General features: G+C 38.7%; 1 protein-coding gene across 6 annotated transcripts in view; it reads right to left on the reverse strand.

Moving 5' to 3' along the window:
- Xrcc4 (X-ray repair cross complementing 4) overlaps window positions 1-22,689 on the reverse strand; it is a 251,841-nt gene that overhangs the window by 207,974 nt on the left and 21,178 nt on the right. For all 6 annotated transcript variants that reach the window (XM_004841642.4, XM_004841641.4, XM_087181002.1 and 3 more), the window contains 2 exons: window positions 20,558-20,706; window positions 13,523-13,698 (listed from right to left, as the gene is read on the reverse strand). In XM_004841642.4, coding sequence (XP_004841699.1) covers window positions 13,523-13,698; window positions 20,558-20,696 — 315 coding nt within the window. In that variant the 5' untranslated portion in view covers window positions 20,697-20,706. The remainder of the gene's footprint in view (window positions 1-13,522; window positions 13,699-20,557; window positions 20,707-22,689) is intronic.

Genomic DNA, 22,689 nt, shown 5'->3' on the forward strand with positions numbered 1-22,689 from the left:
AATTTTCTCTCTTCTCCCACAAACTGGAAAAATATATCACACAGTCATATATCTGTATCAAAAATAAAAAATAAAATTTTTTCAAAAGTCAATAAGAGTGGGACATGGTGGTACACGCCTATAATCCCAGCACTCAGAAGGCTGAGGCAGGAGGATAACCAAGACTTCGAGGCCAGCCTGGGGTACCTAGTGAGTCCAAGGCCAGCTCAAAGTGCATAGCAAGACCCTGTCTCAAAAAAAACCCTCAATAAGAAAATAAACAACCCGAAGTCGCACAGAACACACAGAATCAGCCCGCTGCAAACAGGCAGCTCTGTGCACGCCCTACCGAGGTCCTGAGTCACGTGGAAGATGCTGAATCAAAACGCTGCAGACAGGCAGGTCTGCCCACGCCCTACCGAGGTCCCCAGTCTCTAGGAAGATGCCGAATCACCCTGCTGCAGACAGGCAGCCACCTGGTTCCACACTACAAAGAGGCAGAGGACACCAGATCACCAGACCAAGGTACTGAGTCCCACTCTTCCCGGCCCAGAGGTAGGGGCTTCTGAACCACCGCCCCATTGCTGCTGGTCCAGACGAAGGGGCTTCCCAGTCACCATCCCTCCCGCTGATCCCAGCCCACATAAAAGGGCTTTTGGGTCAACATCCCTACCACTGCTCCCAGCCCCTGTCCCACCTCTCCCAGCTTAGAGGAAGTAATCCGTGCAGGTGCTAACAGCCCCTCGCCCCAGTCAAAATGAGAAAACATGTAAATAAGTCTCAAAAACAGACTTCAAGATCACCTACAGCAACACCAAAGGGAAATGAGATGGAACACTCTGATACTCAACCACCTGGACCAACTGAACTGGCAACAAAAGGGGATCTGGAAAAAATGAAATCAGAAATAATTTCTCAGAAAACAGGAGAAATTGGGCCCCTAGTGCAAGACATGATTAATAAATCTAGAGAGGAGCTGAGGAACATGATGGAATCCCAACATAAGAAACAAATGGAATCCATAAAACAGATGCAAATAGATTTCCAGGACATGAAAAACTCCACTGAAAGTCTACACAGCAGAATGAGCCAATGTGAGGACAGAATTTCAGATATAGAAGATAAGATTGCAATTAGTGACCAGGAAAAGAAAAATTGCTTCAAAATTATAAGGGAATATGAGAAATCAATCCAGCAGCTGCTAGATGATGCAAAGAAGAATAACATAAGACTGATTAGGCTCAATGAAAAAACAGGAGAGAGTGCAGATGACATAAAAAAATCTATTCACAGAAATAATGGCAGAAAACTTCTCAAGCAGGGGAAAAGAGCTTGACATGCAGATAAGTGAGGCATATAGGACTCCAAATAGCCTTGATCAAAAAAAAAAAATCTACACATAGGCATATAATTGTTAAAATTCCAGAAACACAACAGAAGAACAAAGTTCTCCAAGCAGTCAGAGAAAAGAAACAAATCACATACAAAGGAAAGTCCATCAGAATCACTGCAGACTTCTCAACACAAACCATCAAGGCAAGAAGAGCTTGGAGTGACATATTCCAAGCCCTAAAAGAAAACAGCCTCCAACTCAGATTGATGTACCCTGCAAAACTATCTTTCAAAATGCATGGAGAAATAAGATACTTTCATGACAAAGAGCACCTTAGGAAATTCGTGAATACCAAACCAGCACTCCAAAGAATTTTACACAATATCCTAGGAACAGACATTGAGGATCACAACCTCAGGAAGCAAAGCAGAATGAACCCATCTGGCATGACAAGAAATTAAATGTAAAGGGGGAGAACCCAACAAAAAGAAAAAGTCATGTTTCAGTTATAACCATCAACGTTAATGGTCTCAATTCACCAATCAAAAGAAATAGACTGGCAGAATGGGTCAAGAAGCAAAATCCAACAATATGCTGCATACAAGAAACACACTTCATTCAAAAGGAAACTCATAGACGGAAAGTTAAAGGGTGGAAAACAATACTGCATGCGACAGGAACCTGAAAAAAAGCAGGAGTAGCTATCCTCTTGGCAGATCAAGTAGATTTCAAACCAACACTGATTAAGAGAGACGAAGAAGGACACTACATCCTTGTAAAGGGAAGAATCCAAGAGGAAGAGATAACAATCATAAATATCTATGCACCAAACACTAGTGCACCCAACTATATAAAACAAATACTAATGGATCTGAAAAGTCATATATGCACTAATACAATTGTAGTGGGGGACCTCAACACCCCACTGTCACAAATAGATAGATCAACTAGACTAAAAATAAGTAATGAAATACTAGAACTCAATCGAACTCTTGAACAAATGAACTTAACAGATGTTTACAGAGTCTTCTACCCCACAAAATCAGAATACACATTCTTCTCAGCTGCACATGGGTCATTCTCAAAAATAGACCACATACGCACACATAGAACATGTTTAAGTAAGTGCAAAGGAATTGAAGTTATCCCCTGTAAATAATCAGACCATAGTGTGATGAAATTGGAGACCCATAGCAAAAGAAACTCAAAAAATTTCATAAACACATGGAAATTGAACAACACACTTCTGAATAACCAATGGGTCACAGAAGAAATGAAAGAAGAAATCAGACAGTTCCTTCAATTAAATGACAATGACAATACAACATATCGGAATCTATGGGACACAATGAAAGCTGTCTTATGAGGGAAATTCATAGCAGTGAATACGCATATTAGGAAAACAGAATGAGCCCAATTAAACAACCTGATGCTGAACCTCAAGCTTCTATAAAAAGAAGAGCAGGACAACCCCAAAGCTCATACAGGGGAGGAAATTATAAAGATCACAGGAGAAATCAATGCAATGGAGACTAAGAGAACGATACAAAAAAATCAATGAAGCCAAGAGTTGGTTCTTCGAAAGAATCAACAAAATTGACAAACCTTTAGCCAACCTTGTCAGAAAAAGGAAAGAAAAGGCCCAAATCCATGCAATTAGGAATGAAAAGGGTGAAATGACAACAGACCCAGCAGAAATCCAGAGGATCATCAATACCTACTTCCAGAACCTATACGCCAATAAGATGGACAACACAGAAGAAATGGACAGATTCCTAGATACATATGAATTACCAAAGTTGAACGAAGAAGACCTAAAAATTCTGAACAACCCAATATCAACCAATGAAATTGAAAATGTAATTAAAAACGTATCAACTAAGAAAAGCCCGGGCCCTGATGGCTTCACTGCTGAATTCTACAAGACATTTAGCGAGGAACTGCTGCCACTACTGTTTAAACTCTTCAATGAAATTGAAAGGGAAGCAATACTCCCAAATTCATTCCTGGAAGCAAGCATCACCTTGATCCCCAAAGCAGAGAAAGACCCAACTGAAAAAGAGACCTATAGGCCAATCTCACTAATGAACATAGATGCAAAAATCCTTAATAAGATACTGGCAAACAGAATGCAGAAGATCATCAAGAAGATCATACACCCTGATCAAGTGGGATTCATCCCAGGGATGCAGGGGTGGTTCAATATACAAAAATCAATCAATGTAATACAATATATCAATAGAGCCAAGGAAAAAAACCCATATTATCTCCATAGAAGCAGAAAAAGCATTTGACAAAATCCAACATGCATTTATGATAAAAACCCTCCAAAAAATTGGAATAGATGGTCTCTACCTCAAACGGATAGAAGCCATCTATGAAAAACCAACAGCCAATATCATACTAAATGGTCAAAAACTGAAATCCTTCACACTCAAAATCAGGAACAAGACAAGGATGTTCACTATCACCACTCTTGTTCAATATAGTTCTGGAAACATTAGCCATGGCAATTAGTCAAGAGAAAGAAATAAAAGGAATGAAGATAGTTAATGAAGAAGTTAAGTTGTCGTTATTTGCAGATGACATGACACTCTATATAGAAGACCCCAAGAACTCCACCAAAAGTCTTCTAGACTTAACAACCAAATTCAGTCAAGTAGCTGGTTACAAGGTCAACACACAAAAATCAATAGCTTTCCTCTACACCAATGACAGACTCACTGAGAGAGAAATAGGGCAAATAATTCCTTTCACAATAGCATCCAAAAAACTGAAATACCAAGGAATCAACCTAATGAAAGAAATCAAAGACCTCTTCTCTGAAAACTATGGCACTCTGAAAAGAGAGATTGAAGGTGATATCAGAAAATGGACAGACATCCCCTGCTCCTGGGTAGGAAGGATTAATATAGTGAAAATGGACATACTTCCAAAACTGCTATATAGATTTAATGCAATTCCAATTGAGATCCCAGCAGCATACTTCATAGACCTCGAGAAAACAATCCAAAAATTCATTTGGAACAAGAAGTGACCCAGAATAGCAAAAGCAATTCTAGGTAACAGAGATATGGCAGGGGGTATCACAATCCCCAACCTGCAACTATACTACAAAGCTACTGTGATAAAAACAGCATGGTACTGGCAAAGAAACAGACTTGACGACCAGTGGAACAGATTAGAAGATGCAGAAACAACGCCAGACACACTCAGCCATCTCATCTTTGATAAAGGAGCCAAACACCCTCACTGGAGGAAAGATAGCCTCTTTAATAAATGGTGCTGGAAAAATTGGGCTTCAACTTGCCAAAGATTAAAACTAGACCTGTATCTCTCACCATGCACTAAACTAAAATCAAAATGGATTAAAGATCTAAATATTAAAATAGAAACTCTGAACTAGTTGGAACAGGGGTTAGGTAGAACCCTTGAAGACATTGCTGTAGGAAAAGATTTTATGAACAAAACCTCAGTTGCCTGTGAACTAGCACAAACAATCAACAAGTGGGATCTCTTCTCATTAAAATGCTTCTGCACAGCAAGAGAAACCACCAGCAGGGTGAAGAGACAACCCACAATGTGGGAAAAAATCTTCACCTGCTTTTCCTCAGACAAAGGTCTACTATCTCCAATCTATAAAGAACTTAAAAAGATCAGACCTCCCAAATTTAAAGACCCAATCCAAAAATGGGCATCTGAAATGAACAGACATTTCTCAGACAAAGAAGTAGAAATAGCAAATAAATACATGAAAAAATGTTCAACATCACTGGTCATTTGAGAGATGCAAATGAAAACAACGCTGAGATTCCACTTCACTCCAGAAAGAATGACTGCTATCATGAAATCAACCAATAAGACATGCTGGTGGGGCTGTTCGGAAAGAGGAACCCTGCTCCACTGCTGGTGGGAGTGTAGACTGGTGCAACCACTGTGGAAATCAGTATGGAGATACCTCAAAGAACTAGGACTGGAAATCCCATTTGACCCTGCTATTCCACTGCTGGGGATCTTCCCCAAAGAATTAAAAGAATCATACCACAGTGATATATGTGCTCCCATGTTCATAGCAGCGCAGTTTGTAATAGCTAAAACTTGGAAACAGCCCAAATGCCCATCAACTGGAGACTGGATAAAGAAAATGTGGGTTTTTTTATAAAATGGAGTATTACTCAGCCACAAAAAATGAGAAATTAGAGACATTTATAGCTAAGTGGATGCACTTTGAGGCAATACTCTTAAGTGAAATAAATAGCACACACATGAATAAATACCGAATAGTTTCTCTGGTGTGAGAAACTGAAAGTGTAAATAAGGACTAAATGTATAATAGGTAATGTGAAATAGGAAGAAAAGGGGCAAAGGGGAAGGAAGTGGGAAGGCTAGGGGAAAGGATAGAAGGGAATGGGATTAATGTGAGAAAATGGAAAAATAGGAACAAAATCTTTGTAAATAGGGAGGAATGAAGGGGTTGAAGGGAGGGCTGGGCAAGTGTGAAAAATAAGAAGCAAGAGAGACTATGTAAAGGTGCAAATTTCCAATGATGAATGTCATTTTATTGTATACCTAAAATGTACTAATGGTTAGAATGAATAATTGAAAATGTAAAATAGGAAGAAGAGGTCCAAAGGGGTAGGGGTAGTGGGAGGGGCAGGGGAAAGGAAAGAAGGGAAAGGAAAAATGATGAGAAATGGAAAAAATGGAAATAAAGTCTTTGTAAATAGGGAAGGCTGAAGGGTGTGAGGGGAGGGCTAGGAATGGGGAAAAAATAAGAACCAAGATGCATTATGCAAAGGTACAATTCCCAATTAGAAATGTAATTGTGTTGTATACCTACAATGTACCAATAAAAGAGTTTAATAAAAAAAAAAGAAAAGAAACAACCCAATAATAGAAAAAGGATAAAGGATTTGAACAAACTAAAGAAGATGACAAATTACATCATTAGACATTAAGAAAATGCAAATCTAAATACATGACTATTAAAAAATATGCAGTAAAATGTCTAAAATTAAAATATCCAAGCACACCAAATGTTTACAAGATATGGAGGAAAGGCAATTCATATACTGCTGGCAAAAATACAAAATAATAGTAAAATCACTATGATAAAAACTGGGGCAATTTCTTAAGGGTTAAACATATATTTACCCTTTAACTCAACTATTCTACTCCTAAACATTATCCAAGAAAAACGAAACACATCCCCACACAAAGATTTGTATCAAAATGTTCATAATAGCTTTTTGTTCTCAACCAAAAGCAAAAATAAGTCAAATGTCCATCAACAGGCAAACGTATAGACAAACTGAAGTGTATCTAAAATCTGGAATACTACTGAGCAGTAAAAAAAAGGAACAAATTATTAATCATAAACACCATAGAAGAATCTCAGAATAGTTCCTTTGAATGAAAAGGAGCATATTAAAGGATGAGGAGTACATACTGTTTGATTATATTTTTAAATTCTAGAAAATATAAACTAATTTATGGTGATGGAAAGCTAATCAATGGTTGTCTAAGAACTGAGTGGTAAGAGAAGGAAAGGGAAAAAGGAGTTAAAACAGGGCACAAAAAATTGGAGCAGGTTAGAGATTCATTATCTTCAGTGCAGTGATCGTTTTATGGGTAATACACATTTTAACATACATCTATTGCACATTTTAAATGCACATCTTATTATATGCTAAGTATGTATCAATAAAGCTGTTTTCATGTTTTTTAAATCCACATAAATAGACATCAATTTATGTAGTTGCTTTATTGACATTAGCCTACAAGTGGACATCAGCTACATATCCATGAGAAAGTAAATGTGGTATATCCCTGTAAGGGAACACAATGCAGCAATCAGAATGAATGAATTGCTGATGAACACTATATAATGATAAATCTCAAAGATTTTATTTATTTAAATAAGGCTACATGCAACTGTACACATTCTATAGTTCCATTTACATGGAATGCAAGACAGGCATAGCTAATTAATCTAAAATCCTATAAAGCAGTGCATTGGCAACCAGGAACCAGCAGAGAGGGCAGGGTTGGGGCAAAAAGGGGTAACTGGGGCTGCAGGGAGAGGTATGAAGGAGCTGTCTTGCGTGGCAAAAACGTACATTTACCATAGGTGAATTTCATTGCACGTAAATTATACCTAAAAATAATCATTCAACAAAACTGATTTTACATCCATACAGCAAAAGCCCTAGATTCTGCTCTATCTCAGTTTTCCTTAGCCACTGACTTGTATTCTCAGCATCTACTTCCTCACAGTAACAATATCAAGTCTACTTGATGAAGTAAGAGAACATGTGTGAAAGGAGATTCAATGAGAAGTATTAAGAAAATATTAACATATTAACATCCATAATATCTGTAACAAAGTCATTCGACACCATAGTTTTTACACACAACTTTCTACTTCTGATCTAATAGTAAGTTGTTTCTTTCCTGAACAATCCTGGAGAACAAAAAATTAAAACATAATGACTTTAATATATTTCTTAGAAGCGAATATTTTAAACCAAAGCAAGGCAATGAGAAAAAGAAAAGGAGTCCTCAAGCACAAAATAGTATAATATAATTAATAATCTTTAAGGTAATATTCTAGAATCTCTCCTCTGGCTAAACTGGAACAGAATTTCTACACCACAAACATTACTAATTTAGTTCCCACATTCCAAAAGGACAAGGAAATTATAGAGTATTTAGTGGAAAAGTGGCATATGTACACAAATATTTTATCACAAAAATAAAGAATATCATGACTTCTTTTTCAGGCATTCACATAACCCTTTTGCACCCAAACTCCCACAAACCTGAAAGTCATTACTATTTTTGACGAAGCCTTTGGCAGATGACCACAAGAAATACTCCAATTCTGATATTTCATCTGGAAACAGCCCTTTGAATTCAGAGTCCCCCAAACCACAGGGACACATGGCAATAATATAGGATTCTGAACTGCTGTTTTTAAAAACAACTTTGTTTCTTTTGGCTAACTTATCTCACTTCATGTTCATATATTAGAGAAATGTATTTTAAATGTAAAGAGTTTTTTGAATTTAGAGTGTATTTTTCCATTAAAATATAAATAAATAAAGCTACAAGATATAGTAAGAGACAGAATAGCCTTTATCTCTCTGTATGTAGTAACATTTTTTAAAATAGGACAAAACATGTATTTGTAGTGAAGATACTGGAGAAATACCCTTGCAACAATAAAAGCAAACCTTTCAGAATGGAGAACATCTTGCCCTTTCTTGAATGCTAAACATAGGGACTGCTAGGTTTTCCCCAATATGCATCTTTCCCTTCCCACACAGCATGGCAAGGTGTTGACTTAAGAATGAGTCAGATTCATTTGAAAGTCCGACAAAGAGTCTTATACCTTTGTCACAAACACACACGCACACACATGCACGCGCAGTAGGTCCCCTCTGTACTGTACTGCTCTATGCTATCACAGTCCACAGTCCACACACAGCAGCTCAGCTGTGACAAGGGCAAGCAGGCCCCTGAGCTACTTCTGTGGTTCGTTTGGATCTAAGAAGGTTCCTAATGCAAGGTCCTTGCCTAGCTGTGAAAGTCCGCAACTTGAATATTTGTAAGTCGGGGACTTACTGCAATGGAGACTTGTGACTAAAGACCATGTTTCTCAGACTTCCTGCATCTAGGCAAAGGCCTGTGACTTGGTTCTGGATAATGGGATGCATGCAAAAGGAACAGAATGTGATTTGGAGTGGCGGCCCTAAAGGGAAGGCATGTGCTCTTTACGTTCTCGGTAAACCTGTCTTCTTGCCCAAAAGGTGAATATAATAGTGAAGCTAGAACAGCAATCCTGAACCATGAGACAAAAATTACCTATTAAAAATGACAAAGTAACAGGATCCAAAAAGCTAGCCCTCTACCATCATAAAGCTATCCTATCAAACTAGGACTGCTTACATCATGAGAAAACAAATCTCCATGCTATTTAAATGGCCAAATTTTCAGCCTAAACTGTATGCCAAGCCAATATCTGACGGCAGGGTTCTCTTTCTTCCCCTGCCCCACAAAATCATGTTCAATTTTCCTTCAAAGCTAGTGGATTTTCCTTAATTAGAGCTATATTTTTAATATAAAATTACAATATGTACTATCACCTGGGATGAATCTCAGAAATCACTTTAAAACTTTACAGAAGAGCAAAAGTCATGAGCAAGTTTAAGTTACAACACCAGGCAAGATCATCATTATTTTGTCATTTTCATCTGCATTGGTGCACATTTGCAGTACATGATGACTTCACTCCCTGTGGGGAGTTGGTACATGGACCAAATACATGCAACTCATTTTCCATCCCTCCCTTTCTACCCCACTCCCTTCATCTCTTGGTTACCTTCCCATACACAAAAGATCCATCTCCCTGTTTCCTATTATCTATCTTTTATTTTTGCTCTTAAATTTATTTATATTTTGGGTTTCTCATGTGAAAGACATCATGTGACATGTAAACTTGTGTATCTGATTCATTTCGCTTAACACTATTGTCTCAAGGTGCATCCATTTTCCCACAAGTGACTCAAATTTATTCTTCTTTATAACACAGTAGTTAAAAATAACTAGGTCTGGGCTGGGGATTTAGCTCAGTGGTTCCGCCACCTGCCTCGCAAGCGCAAGGTCCCAAGTTCGATCCTCAGTACAAAAAAAAAAAAAAATCTAGGTCTTCTTTGTGACATGAGGTGTATTGTTTTCTGATAAACAGAGAAAGATATGAATGCCAAAAATGGAAGAATATATGGACTAAGATGCACTGTTAGAAAGACAAATCACCTGTGTAACCAGTATGCCACACATGGGAGCAGCAAGGGCCACCAGGCCCAATGCTGACTGTGGAAAGGAATTGGTGTCTGGCTGGCCACTCCATGCTTCCCCAGCAGGATTGCGCTTAACTGCAAACATCTATGTTGTCTATAAAGGAAAGCCAATTAGAAGTTAAATGAAGTTTGGAGATTTATATTCTCAAAAGTACTGTCATGAACCCTGTGGGCCTATTCCTCCCCAAAAATGAATATAATCATGGGCAAACAATTACATGGTTAAAATATATACTTTCATTGGAAATTGAGAATTCTAACATTCAGAGAAAACATACGTTAATACTTCCCAAAGATCAGGCATTACTGAGTATAAAAATTAGTGTAAATCCCTGATTAAAAAAAGAGAGAAAAATTTGGTATAAATGTAAATTCCAAACAAACCTAGCATGACTTGGATATTCAAATTGTTCCCATTGTGCACAGGTCTTCTGCACATAAAACCTCTTCAGGGATGGCAACAAACGCCTAAAAGCCACGACTCTCCAAGGTATCATCAGTCTGACAGCAACTATGCACCGTCCATTCTTTGCTTCTAAGTTTAGGGGTCATTTTTGGCCATAACCAGATGTCTGCATCATCAGGGATAGGATCACAAACTCCTTTTCAAGTTTGAGGACATCCCACACAATTAGCCTTAAGAAGTGCTCTGCCCTGTTTCCAGCTATCAGCAGATATTTTGCCAGCAGGTGAATTTACAAGATATTGTCACTCCTGAAATCACTTTACAGAAGCATATCTGGAACACTAGAAGATTCCCAGAGAAGTTTGGCCAAGCAAACTTGTGATATTTCCGTTGAATCCATAAGGCTGACAGCAAGACTGAAAAGTTTTACCTCATTTGAATATCTAAAAATATCTCTCAAGCAAGCCAAGTCACGAATGAACTTCTCCTTTGTCAAATTGTTCTGAGAGTAGCCTTTCTTTTTCTCATAAACAAATAAATAAACAAGGAGATGTTCATTGACTGCTTTACAATATTTTCTTTTGGGATCCAACCTACTTCGGCATACTGGGAATCTCTTGCTGTAGCCATTCTTTTAGAAAACCTGTTGAAAAGGTAGCAGTCCAAGGCCACGGCCCTGAAAAAATTGATTAGTTTCAGGGTGGTAAGCAAGAACTCTTTCAGGATTATTGTCATTGTTATGTAGACATATGCCAAGCCAACTTTAAAAGATTTGAATAATGAAGTCTTGAAGTTCTTTCTTCCCAGAAGCTGCAAAACCGAATGCATTGCTAAGCAGAGCAAGTACTCCAGGTGCCGCACTGCACCAGGTCTTCAACCCACTGTCGTCCTGTCAGCTTTTCCATAGGCATGCCACTAACTTGGAATGTGTGGTGCATCAGTGTCTGCAAAACACATGAAACCCAGAAGCCACACGAAATGTTGCTAGTTGTGATACATTAGTGTACTAATGTTTGGTGAATGGGAAAAGGCACCAGTCCCAGTGTGACAATGATTCCCTTTCAGTATTAGGAAAAGTCAGCAGTCCTACAGTGTGAATATAATCTTACTGAGCTTGGAAAGAGCACGTGCAATAAATGACAAAAGTTTGGCAGTGAGTGCAAAACTTCTTGCTGCACCTGTCATGGTCCAGAACTAAATGTGCCCACGAGCTCGTGTGTTTCGAGGTGAGGCTTCCGGAAAGTGACGGAATCCCGGGGGCGACGTACAAGCCTTGTGCTAGGGCATGGGAGCTGGCTGGAAGAGCAGGTGTTAGGGTTTATACCTACATGGCCCCTCAGCCTCTGCCAATCAAAGCAGCGCCTCTGGAAGGTGCCTGCGTACGGGGCTTGTGGCTGACTAGCGGGTAGGAGGTGGGGCCTGCCTGAAGAGGCGGGTCATGTGGCGTGACCCGGAAGGGTTTGTCTCCCTCCCTGGCTCCCGCTTGCTCTCTCTGTGCATCCTGGATATCCTGTCCTGAGCAGTTCCGACTCTGCCATGCCTTTCGACCCGGAGCCAGCTGACTGTGGGCTGAAACCTCCACAAACCGTGAGCTAAAGTAAACCGCTGCTCCTTTAATTGGCAGGTGCCAGGTACTGTGTCTCAGGGACAAGAGAATAACTAAGACGCCAGGTCTCCGGGGGCCTGACCTGCATCTTCCTTCCCAGCTGCTCTTCCCTTTCTTCTTCCTGAGCACCATGAGGTGAGCGGCTTCCTTTCCCCCAGGCCCTTCCACAATGCTGACTCCGTGCCCGAACCTGCCAACCGGTGACTGAAACCGGGAGCCAAAGGAAACCGCCCCGCCTTTCAGTTGTGAGTGTCAGGTATTTGGTACTAGCAACGGAAAGTAACAAAATCTTCTTAAAAAGACACAGTCTTTCTGAATTATCATTTTAAGAACCTCAGTATATTGAAAATTATATAAGTTGACAGCTAATTAGGAAAAGTATACAACTTCTAAACAGAAATTACTAAAGTCAGTCTGGATTATCTTCTCTATGATAATACAGTATATAATTGAAAATAATGATACCTTGTGTTTCTTCAAATATTTCTCAAATTGATGAAAACTCTGATCACTCTCAGTTAAAGAGGTGGTTTAAAAAGAATTTTTCTAAAAGTAAATTTAGTTCTCAAACAAATTCTCAATAATTATAAATTTAATACAGTAAAGATTTCCTTTCTTATACTATACATCTCATAACTGATAAGCCACTGGCAAAAAAAAAGCAAATCCAACCTCTACTCCATTTAGGTAAAGTATAAAGATGGTAAGTACAGGACCTTTAATAAGTAAACCATCAGCTTGATGTGAATTGGTGCATGAAAGGGTCAGGATAAGTAGCAGATATTCTTGTCTGCAAAGCTTCAAGCTTTGGGAAGGTTGGGATAAAAGCTATTTCCTTCTACTTTAGTGTTTCTATGTATGATGATATATATAAATAATTTATCCTTAATTCTGAATTGTATGTCTTACTACACTTAACCATGGCTTTTATAATTTCAAATATATTTGGATAAAGTGGAAAAAAAAGTCCTAAGTATTAAATATTCTAGATGTTTTCTTTCTTAAAATCAGTATTTCCCCAAGATTATTTTTATAAGACCTTCTCACAGTGGTGTAAAAATTTTGATCCAACTTTTTCAAAGTTACTCATTCACGTAATTATAATAATCAGAATTTTTAAAACATTAAAAAATAAATACATTTCCCAATAATTACTTTCATAATTCATTAACATAGAGCTCCTTAATGACTTTAACCTTGAAACCAACTAGCTCCCTAGCTTTTATTTCTGAGGCATTCTGGGTGTCATGTGGTAGGTTCTTCCATATTAACACTATTGATACCTCTGTAAGAGAGGTGACATTCTACCATTTATAGTTATGGAAAGCTAGACTCACTGAAACATCTTTCAGGGTTTTCTCACAGGAGAAACAGCAGTCCTCTTCGGAAAAGTCAAACTGGTATGCATCCACGGGGTCAGCTCCTGACACTAGGGCTTTCCTTAGCTCATCCACGTATTTTTCTTTCTCCATCGCCATGTCATCTGCTTCTTGGCCAATCTCAGACTCAGAAACTATGGAAAGCATCAGTAAAAGTTTTAAAGTGAAAAATTGATAAACATGAGAAAATACTTACCTCTTACTACTGATTTATCACACATAATATAATTTATACAAAAAGTAATATCAATCACACTACACATTTTTTTTTTGGTACCGGGGATCGAACTTGGGTCTTTGCACTTGCGCAGCAGGCGGTGAAACCACTGAGCTAAATCCCTGGCCCTCACCCTACACATTTTTAAGTTGAATTATACCTTTTAATGGAACTAGCAATTTTTGAGAAATACATCATCATTCTTGAATCACATATGAAAATCATTAGGTTCCTGGAATTCTTTCTCAGTCCTCAGAATAAACCACAGAAACTACTACTTTAGGTACCTTCTCTTAGGTCACAGCCATTTAAATCACTTCCTATAATGACGAGGAAGCTGAGTACTTTAAGGAACCTTTCTTTGTTGCCTGAAATACTCAGTGGTCATCTACTTCTCTCTCACACGGGCAGAATCAAATAAGTGAAAGCGAAGTTCGTTTTCACTGTGTGTGCAACAACAGGAATGATGGAGGAAAGGAGGGGATGAGGAATGAGAAGGGAACTGAAACTTACTGATGTCTATTCCACACTCACACTGTACTACAGGTCTAGTTTCAGTTCCCTAGGTGTCTTTGAGGCTAACATTCTGTCCTTCCATTGAGCTTTTTGTTTCAATAACTGTATTTTCAGTTCTAGATGTTCTCTCTGTTCTTGCTCTACCTTCTGCTGTAGTTTGGCCCCCAGGATCCATGTGCTGGGAGCTTGGTCCTCAGTGTGGCCATGTGACAGGTGGTGGGGCCTTCATAGGAGGCCCTTAGGTCATCTGGGGTGCCGCCCTCAGCAGGAGCCATGGCAGTTCTCACGGGACCCAGACTTAGCTCTTGCAAGAGTGAACTGTTACAAGCCCGACTCCCACATCGCTGTATGGCTCCCAGTTTCAGTATGCGATGTCTTGTCTTCCTCCTGAATACACTGTCACAGTTGTGGCATCATCTGAGATCAGACCCTCACCAGAGACCACACCAATGGGGTTGCCCATTCCTGAACTTTCAGCCTCCAAAATTATGGGCTACATAAAACTCTTTTCTTCAAAATTAGCATGCTCTCAGGCTCAGTAACACCAGGTACTCAGACGGCTGCAGCAGAAGGGTCCCAAGTGTGAGTCCAGCCCAGAAAATTTAAAGAGACCTTACCTCAAAGGAAAGGAAAGAAAGAAAAGAAGGAAGGGAGGGAGGGAGGGAGGAAGGAAGGAAAAGGGATAGAAGGAGCTGGGGACCCAGCTCAGTGACAGAGCACCCGCCTATCAACCCTGAGGCTCTGGGTTCCATCCCCAGTTCAGGGAGAGGGAGTGGGTGGTACGTGACCTTACATCCTGAGGTAATTCCCGATAGTAATACAAAACAGACCAATGCACCTTTTCAAGATATCTGAATGTTTAAACAGACTTAAGAACCTTCTCAAATTAGTCTTCATGTTTGGTCCCTAAAATATTAATTCGAGTCTTCAGTTGTTACATGCCTGTTCTGCTTGTTTTCCTTTCTGTGCTTTCTAATGTTTGAGCATTGTTCTCCCCTAGCCAGAGTGGCAAGTATCCTGGGCAGAAAAAGGGGTCTCAAATGAAATCTGATGTTTTCCCTTTCTTGAAGTGCCTGTAGGTCTCACCAGTTCTAAACCTGTTTTGAAGGCTAATTTTTTAACATGGGTTTTTATACTTGAGGCAGAGTACAGTTTAAAACCCCATATCATACCTAAAACAGGCTTAGGGTTCTGACGGACTTTTCTGGGGCTTTATTGACACATAACCCTTAGAGACTGATCTGGTGCTATGCTGCACCCCCAGGCCAGGCAGTAGTGATTTCTTAAAATGACTTTGTTAGCAGAGTAACTCTTCCAGGTTCCTCTCTTCCCACTGAGAGCTAAGCTCAACTACTTAGGAGGCCTGCAATCCCAGCATTTACTCTGCAGACACTGCTAGAGCAGTCACTTAGGCATATCCTAGGGCTGGGGATGTAGCACAGTGGTAAAGCATTTGCCTAGCTGTATGGGGCCCTTACACTGCAAAAAAAAAAAAAAAAAAAAATTCAACATATATCTAGTTGAGATAATCTGTGGATCTACAGTTGAGCTTTAGTGGCTTTCCATAGATGGTACTGGAGGTTTTTCTTCTTTCTTATCCAGGCAGCACTGTGTCTGCTCCTTTGTTTGTTTTTCACTCTCACGCTTCTCTGGAATGTCTGTGAGGCCAGGTGGCTTCCTGTGTCAGCTCTGGCTGCCACAGAGACGAGAGGCCTGCGTGGTCCTGTGTGCTCACTTGCAGGTTGCCGTGTGCACCACAGGCTGATCTATTCTATAGATATTAGTTTCATTGTATAAAACAGAAAACTGAGGCTCAGAGAAAGATGAAGCAAAGATCTGGGTCATGGAGGAGGTAAGTGGTGAGGCTGCAATTCTGTGTCTCCTGATTTGAGGTCAGGCAGAGATAGGGCATTAGACAAACTATTGTCTTCCATCACTCAGAAAGATACATCAGTTTAAAATAGTACAAAATATAAAAATATAAGAAATTTAAGAATATAAGAAATATTATAAGAAATAATACTGAATAATACTAATAACAATATAAGAAATATATTGATTAAATATTGATTAAAATATTGATTTAAACATCAGTTTAAAATATTATAGAATATAAGAAAATATTGATTAAAGAATCCCTGAAAATAAAACATACCTTTCCATAACATTCTTCTTATGTTATCAGGCATATGGAAGCCCCATGACAGGCACGGTAAAAGGCCTTTCTTTTCATGTGTCCATGGGTTTTACATACTCATTTCTTACAAGGTCTGATAACCAAATACAACTTTCACATTTCACACAGACTTTGAACACAGGTAAGAGTAAACATATCTTGTATTCCTGTATGATTTCATAGTTTCTAAAACATATTCATACTTTTTCTCCCTCTGAAGCAGGTATCTAAGGTAATTTTCACTAACAACTACATTGACCTTTCAAAAACCTTAGTAGCTCTTCTAAAATAACAAAAATGAGAAGACAAATACTTACCACTTGAGGAATAAGGTTTTGTATTGCATTATTTAAGAAGTTACTAATTCCTAGAGAGAAAATTATTTCACAGAGAAACAGAAAATAAATATGTCATTTTCGGGCAGCTCCAGAACTTAGAGAAGAAAGTGCAAAAAAAAGTAAAGAACATCTATAGATAAAACATCAAGTTAAAAGTATTCTAAATTTCAATTAAAGTGAAAAGATAATCTTTCTTTTTTTTTTTCTTTTTTTTTTTTTGGTACCGGGGATCGAACTCGGGTCCTCAGCTTGCGAGGCAGGCGCCAGAGCCACTGAGCTAAATCCCTGGCCCGAAAAGATATCTTTCAAAAAACATGTAACAATATATTCACTTAACTTATCAAGTACAGGTGCACATTCCCTATGATGAATGTTATCATTATACATATCTAAAATGTACCAATAAATGTTTTGCTAAAAAAAATTATCAAGTGAGAAAAAGACATTTAATGAGCATATTCTATGTGCCAGCCATTACTCTAGGGTCCAAGAATACAACAGTTAAACGTACAAACAGGAGTGCCACGCACACTGAGCTCCCATTCACATCCAAGTGCTAACACCGTAGATGACATGTTAGATACCACCTCGGATAGCCTCTTCTAGCCTCCCTCTAGGAAGTCTGCACTTCTTCTGGAATACTTCACTTCTGACAGAGAAGATAACATGAAAGGAAATCATCTTTTTATTTACAATTCCCCCTTAAAAACTATTTAAAAGGTACTAGTTACCAGGACCCATTTGAACATTGTCTATAAACGTGAATGCAAATCTGACTGCCTATTGAGAATTTCAATCCTGGCAAAACAACCTGTTCCCAGTTAAATTCTGTGCTGAGAACATCTGGAAAAAGCACAGCTGTAAGCATTCATTGCCTAAAACTTCAGCAACCGGGAATAAAAGCAATGGAAATCATAAAATTCATCAGAAATGCAGCTGAACCATATCGTAATACAGCATAAAAGTGAGCAGGCCAGAACTCAAGGACCTGTTCACAGATGGCGGGAGGTCAAGAAAGTCTCGCTTTCTCGCCGTCTGTAGGCAAACGGAGAGAGGGAGCGGAAGAAGAGGCTCCCTTCTGGCTGGGCACCTCTAACCAGGACGGCACACAGAGTCATCGCCCCCTTCGGAGGTTATCATCATAAACCCACTTCATTCTTTCATTTATTAAAATTCTTTCCACTGAGCTCTGTCAGATTATTTCCATGGAAGTCATCAAAATCTATGTTTAGGACAATTGAAGTGGATCTAATCGCTTGATAATGAAAGTATAACCAAAGCTTGATTACTCTTCAGTAAACTGAAAACTGCTCCAGAGATGGGGGTACGAGTTTCTCACTGCCGGCAGCAATTCTTACAAGTCGTACAGTGGTCATCAGTCGTTCACCCTCTCTGTGACGACCCTGCACACAATCCTCTCGAATGCCGAAGTGATGACAGGCTGCACAGTAATTAGCTGTGCAACACATTCATTAGCTAAAGCTCTGCTGCTGGGACAGAAGTCAGTGAATTTGGTGCGTGGGAGATTAAAAGGAACCACACATCCTTTTAATTTCACTCAAATGAAAAGAGAAAAAATATTGTCCAAATTGAAGGTTGCAGTAATCAAAAAGTTGAACAAAATGAAAGAAAAAAAGCACAAAACAGGATGAGGAGCAGGAAGGAAGTCTATTTTCATGTTTCAATTATGTAATTGTTTCAATGTTCTTAATTATGTTGTGACCTCCTATCTGTGAAGTACCATACTGTACAAATGCACTGTGCCTTAACTGAAAATAGAAGCAATGATTTATTATTTGCTTGCCTATTTTTGTTCCTAAAATTTAAACAAGAAAACAGAAATAAGTAGCAATGAGCATAAAACATATGTGAAATTTGAACTTTACTAGGTACCTTTGAAAATAAAATGACCATATAGACCACTATAAAATTCTCTGCTTAAGAGGTTATTCGATACAGGAAGTCAAAATGTTAATGAACCACCAGAGAGTATGAACGTTTGATACTACATTTTTGTCACTAAATTCCATTAGCTACAAAACAAATGGTAGAATATACTGAATATATGATCAATGTCAACTGTAAAGATGAAGTGAATAGTTTGCTTTCTTTTTATTTTCTTAACTAGTTTTCCAAATTTAAGATATCCTTTGATTCTTTCAATCAAAAACACCCCAGCATTACAGTATTGTCTAGGCATTGGTATTGGCTGTAGGCTCCCTCTCCTCCCTAAACACAAACTGTCCTCTGGATCCAATCTTGGGGATACGGGGTGGGGGGCCTACCTGAAAACCCTTCTCTTCCCTCACACTGCAAAACCCATGACAACTGGTTTCTCCAACACTGAAACTGACAGCTCGCATAGATACCGTGCTGAGGACTGCAGATATCACCCTTGGGACCTCCATATTTCACAAAGATGCCTACATTGGCATTTTTTAGACTGTTGTGGAAAGACAAATAAAAACAAACAAACCTGCAAGTTTAAATTCAGTTTGACTGTCACATAACTGAATTTGTAACATTCAAGAAAGAAAAAGAATTTCAGAATCTACTTAAATTTTAAAGATGATATAATAATTATAGTAAGATGTTTTAGGGAACTATTATGAAAGTTAAAACAAATGTTATGTAAATTAACATTAAATTATTTTACTTAAAATACGCACAGCATAACTCTAGAAATACTATTGTATGATTACAGAAATAAATTTTTAATATTTCAATAAAATATTTTAGAAGAGCTTTAAAATTTTGTTACAGGAGTATAAAACATAATTCTGAATTTCTTGACTATATACCTTCTGTGCTTCATATATGATTTGAGGATCATCAGCATATATTTTGTTTGCTTATTTGTTTTTGAGACAGGGTCAATGTAGCCTAGGCTGGCCTTGAACTTACTATGTAGTCCAGGCTGGCCTTGAACTTGCAGAGATCCTCCTGTCTCAGCCTCCGAAGTACAAGGATCAGAGGGAGTGCTATCATGCTTGTTTCATCATTATCTTCAAAAGACTTTAAACAAAGACTTAAGAAAAAGTAAACCTCTATTTCATAAAACAACCAGAATACCATGTGTAGCTTTGACTCTCGCATCACAAAGATTTAGGGTAGGGTTCTGTTTAGTTTTGTTACAGATGTAGGACCTGCTCCTTGGAAAATAATTCCAACTATACGTGGATGAAGTAAGGAAAAAGAAAACCACCAGTTCCACCCACACCCACAATCCAACACAAACTCTGGATTCTACCAACCCACTTCCCCTGCCTCCTCCCCCTTCCCTGAGGTCTTGAGAGGAGATAAATGGTAAAGTAGTATTTATATTTTCAGTAAAGAGACCATTTTAAAACTCTAGCCAAATCCAAGTACCCTGGGCCGGGGGATTTAGCTCAGTGGTTACACCTCCTGCCCCAGAACTGCAAGGACCCGAGTTCGATCCCCGATACAAAAACTAAATACATAAATCCAAGTAACCAGACTACACGGCAACCAGTATTAGCTGGGGCACATGCTTATTTTTCTACTTACAGCAGTAAGTATTACAAACCCTTCTATACAAAAATTGCATATATAAAACTGAAAAAAATTATAAATTTGTATACAAAACTGGACAGTCATACAAGTAAAAGCAGTATTAGTTTTATTCCCATATATTGAAGAAGCACTTTAATTTGAAGCATCACTGAGGACTGGAGAATAGCACATTATTTAAACTTTACTTTTAAAAATTTGTCTTTAAATATTACCTGTTCCAATCCACGCTGACTGACCATCGGTAAGTGTAATAACAAAACCAGATCCTAGCATTTTGTCCCAAGACACTTGTAAAAAATGAATTACACTGGGTTTGGAAGCAAGATAGATTCTGCTTATCTTTCTCTCCATTTCTGGATACCTGTAACAGAAGAATAAAATTAACATTTTTCACAAGAAACTATACCAGATGATAATGTTTTCTGTACTGGCCTCTCCACTATGCAAACATCAAGGAAGCAAGTTAAGCCAAATACTGTACAATAGAGCCAACCACGGATCTCAGTAAATCACACTTTTGTTCACCACTGAATCATGGTTTTTACAGATGAGAAAAGCAGAGCCCAAATGACGGGCACAAGTAATGGGGCTAAATAAAAATTATCATCTCAACAACAGGGAGATCAGATTTTATTTTTCCTTTCAAAGAGGCAATAGCCTCCTTTACTACAACAACAAAAAAAGGTCTCAAGAACCAGTGTGAAGGACCCAAGAGTGACCTCAGGACCAGAAAGTGACTGTGGTTACTGAGGATACACCTGACAGAGCATCTTAGTCCCCATCTGCAGAAAGACTGTAAGATTAAGAAGAAAAGTAAGAACAAAGCATGGGAAGAGAAAATCTAGGAGCCTAAGAGTTGCCTTCTCTAAGAGATGGGTGCCCAGGCCTGGGGACTCAAACACAGTCCCCCAAGTCAGGAGCACCCTGTAAGAGATCAATAACCACAACATGAGAACACTACACTTCCCAACTACTTTTAAAATTGCTTCATCGAAGCAGTGTAATCTACAGGCAGATATGTACACACAACAAGCAATACAGATGATGAATTTTACAAGTGAACACACCCATGGGAGAAGTTCTGAGAACACATACCATCTCCGAACTCATTGGAAGCTTCTCCACCTGTCCCCGCCCACAGTCACTAGCAGAGTTCAGAGCTCGGAGTGGAAATACACATGCACAGTGTGTTCTATATCGGGCCTGCCTTCTTTTGTTCATTGTGTTTGAGAAGTTCAGCCATGTTGTGTCTTACATTTATGACCATTCTCAAAGCTGCATAACATTCCATCACATAGATATATTCAAATTCACTTACCATTTCCCTCCGAATAGGCCCTTGACTATACACACAGTGCTGCCCTAAACACCCCAGTGTGCACGTGTGCACTGCTGTTGGGAATACAGCTGCGGGTAGCACTGCTGGATCAGAGAATACCCAGGTGTTTATTTGGGTACTACGCGGCCAATAGCTTCTTTGAAAGGCTGTACCAATTTACGACAGATACATGAGAATTCTAATTCCTCCATATCCTTGCAGATATTTGCCATCTTTCTCATTTCGGCTATTTTGATGGCTGTGTGATAGTATCTAGTGTGGTTTTAATTCACATTTCCCTGACAAGTCGAGGATGTTGAACTCTTTCCATCTATTAACTGAACAGTTGGATATTCTAGTTTGTGTAGCCGCTGCTGCTCAGGCTTCTCAACAGTTTTACTAAGTTGTCTTTTTCTAATCAATGTGCTTATTAAGTTGCTTTTATTTTCCTTTTTAATTTGTTCTTTATTTTGGATAGGAATTCTTTTATGCATAGGTATTGCACCCTTTCCCACTTTTTTACCTTTTTACTCTCCTAATGGCAGCTTTCTATTGCGAAAAGTTTTTAATTTTATGAAGAACAATTCATCAACTTTCTTATATTATGGTTCATACTGCTTAAGAAACCAGAGTTCACGAAGAGGCACCCTTGTGTTACCCGAAAGCATTACGATTCTGCCCCGCAAGGTTAGCTCTCCAGTCCACCTGGAACTGTGTGTATCACGCTACTCTTTTCTCAATCCTCTTGGTCAGTCTGCATAACCACACTCTACCTTCACCCTATCCTAACTAGTTTTAGAACAAGTCTCGACAATTGATATTGTAAAACCTGCCACCTTTGTTCTTCTTCAAGATCATTTTGATTAATCTTAGTCCTTTGTATTTCCACATGAATTTTGAAATCCTACTGTCACTTTCTAAAAAAGCACCTACTCGCGATTTAAAAGAATAATGTGTGAAGATGTGACATCTTTCCAATACTGAGCCCTCAAATCAGTAAGGATGGTATGTCTCCTTATTAGCTAG

The sequence above is a fragment of the Heterocephalus glaber genome, unplaced genomic scaffold, assembly GCF_053883595.1.
Source record: "Heterocephalus glaber isolate CG9 unplaced genomic scaffold, H.glaber_assembly_v1.0 deba00001465, whole genome shotgun sequence".
In the NCBI taxonomy this organism is placed as follows: Eukaryota; Metazoa; Chordata; class Mammalia; order Rodentia; family Bathyergidae; genus Heterocephalus; species Heterocephalus glaber.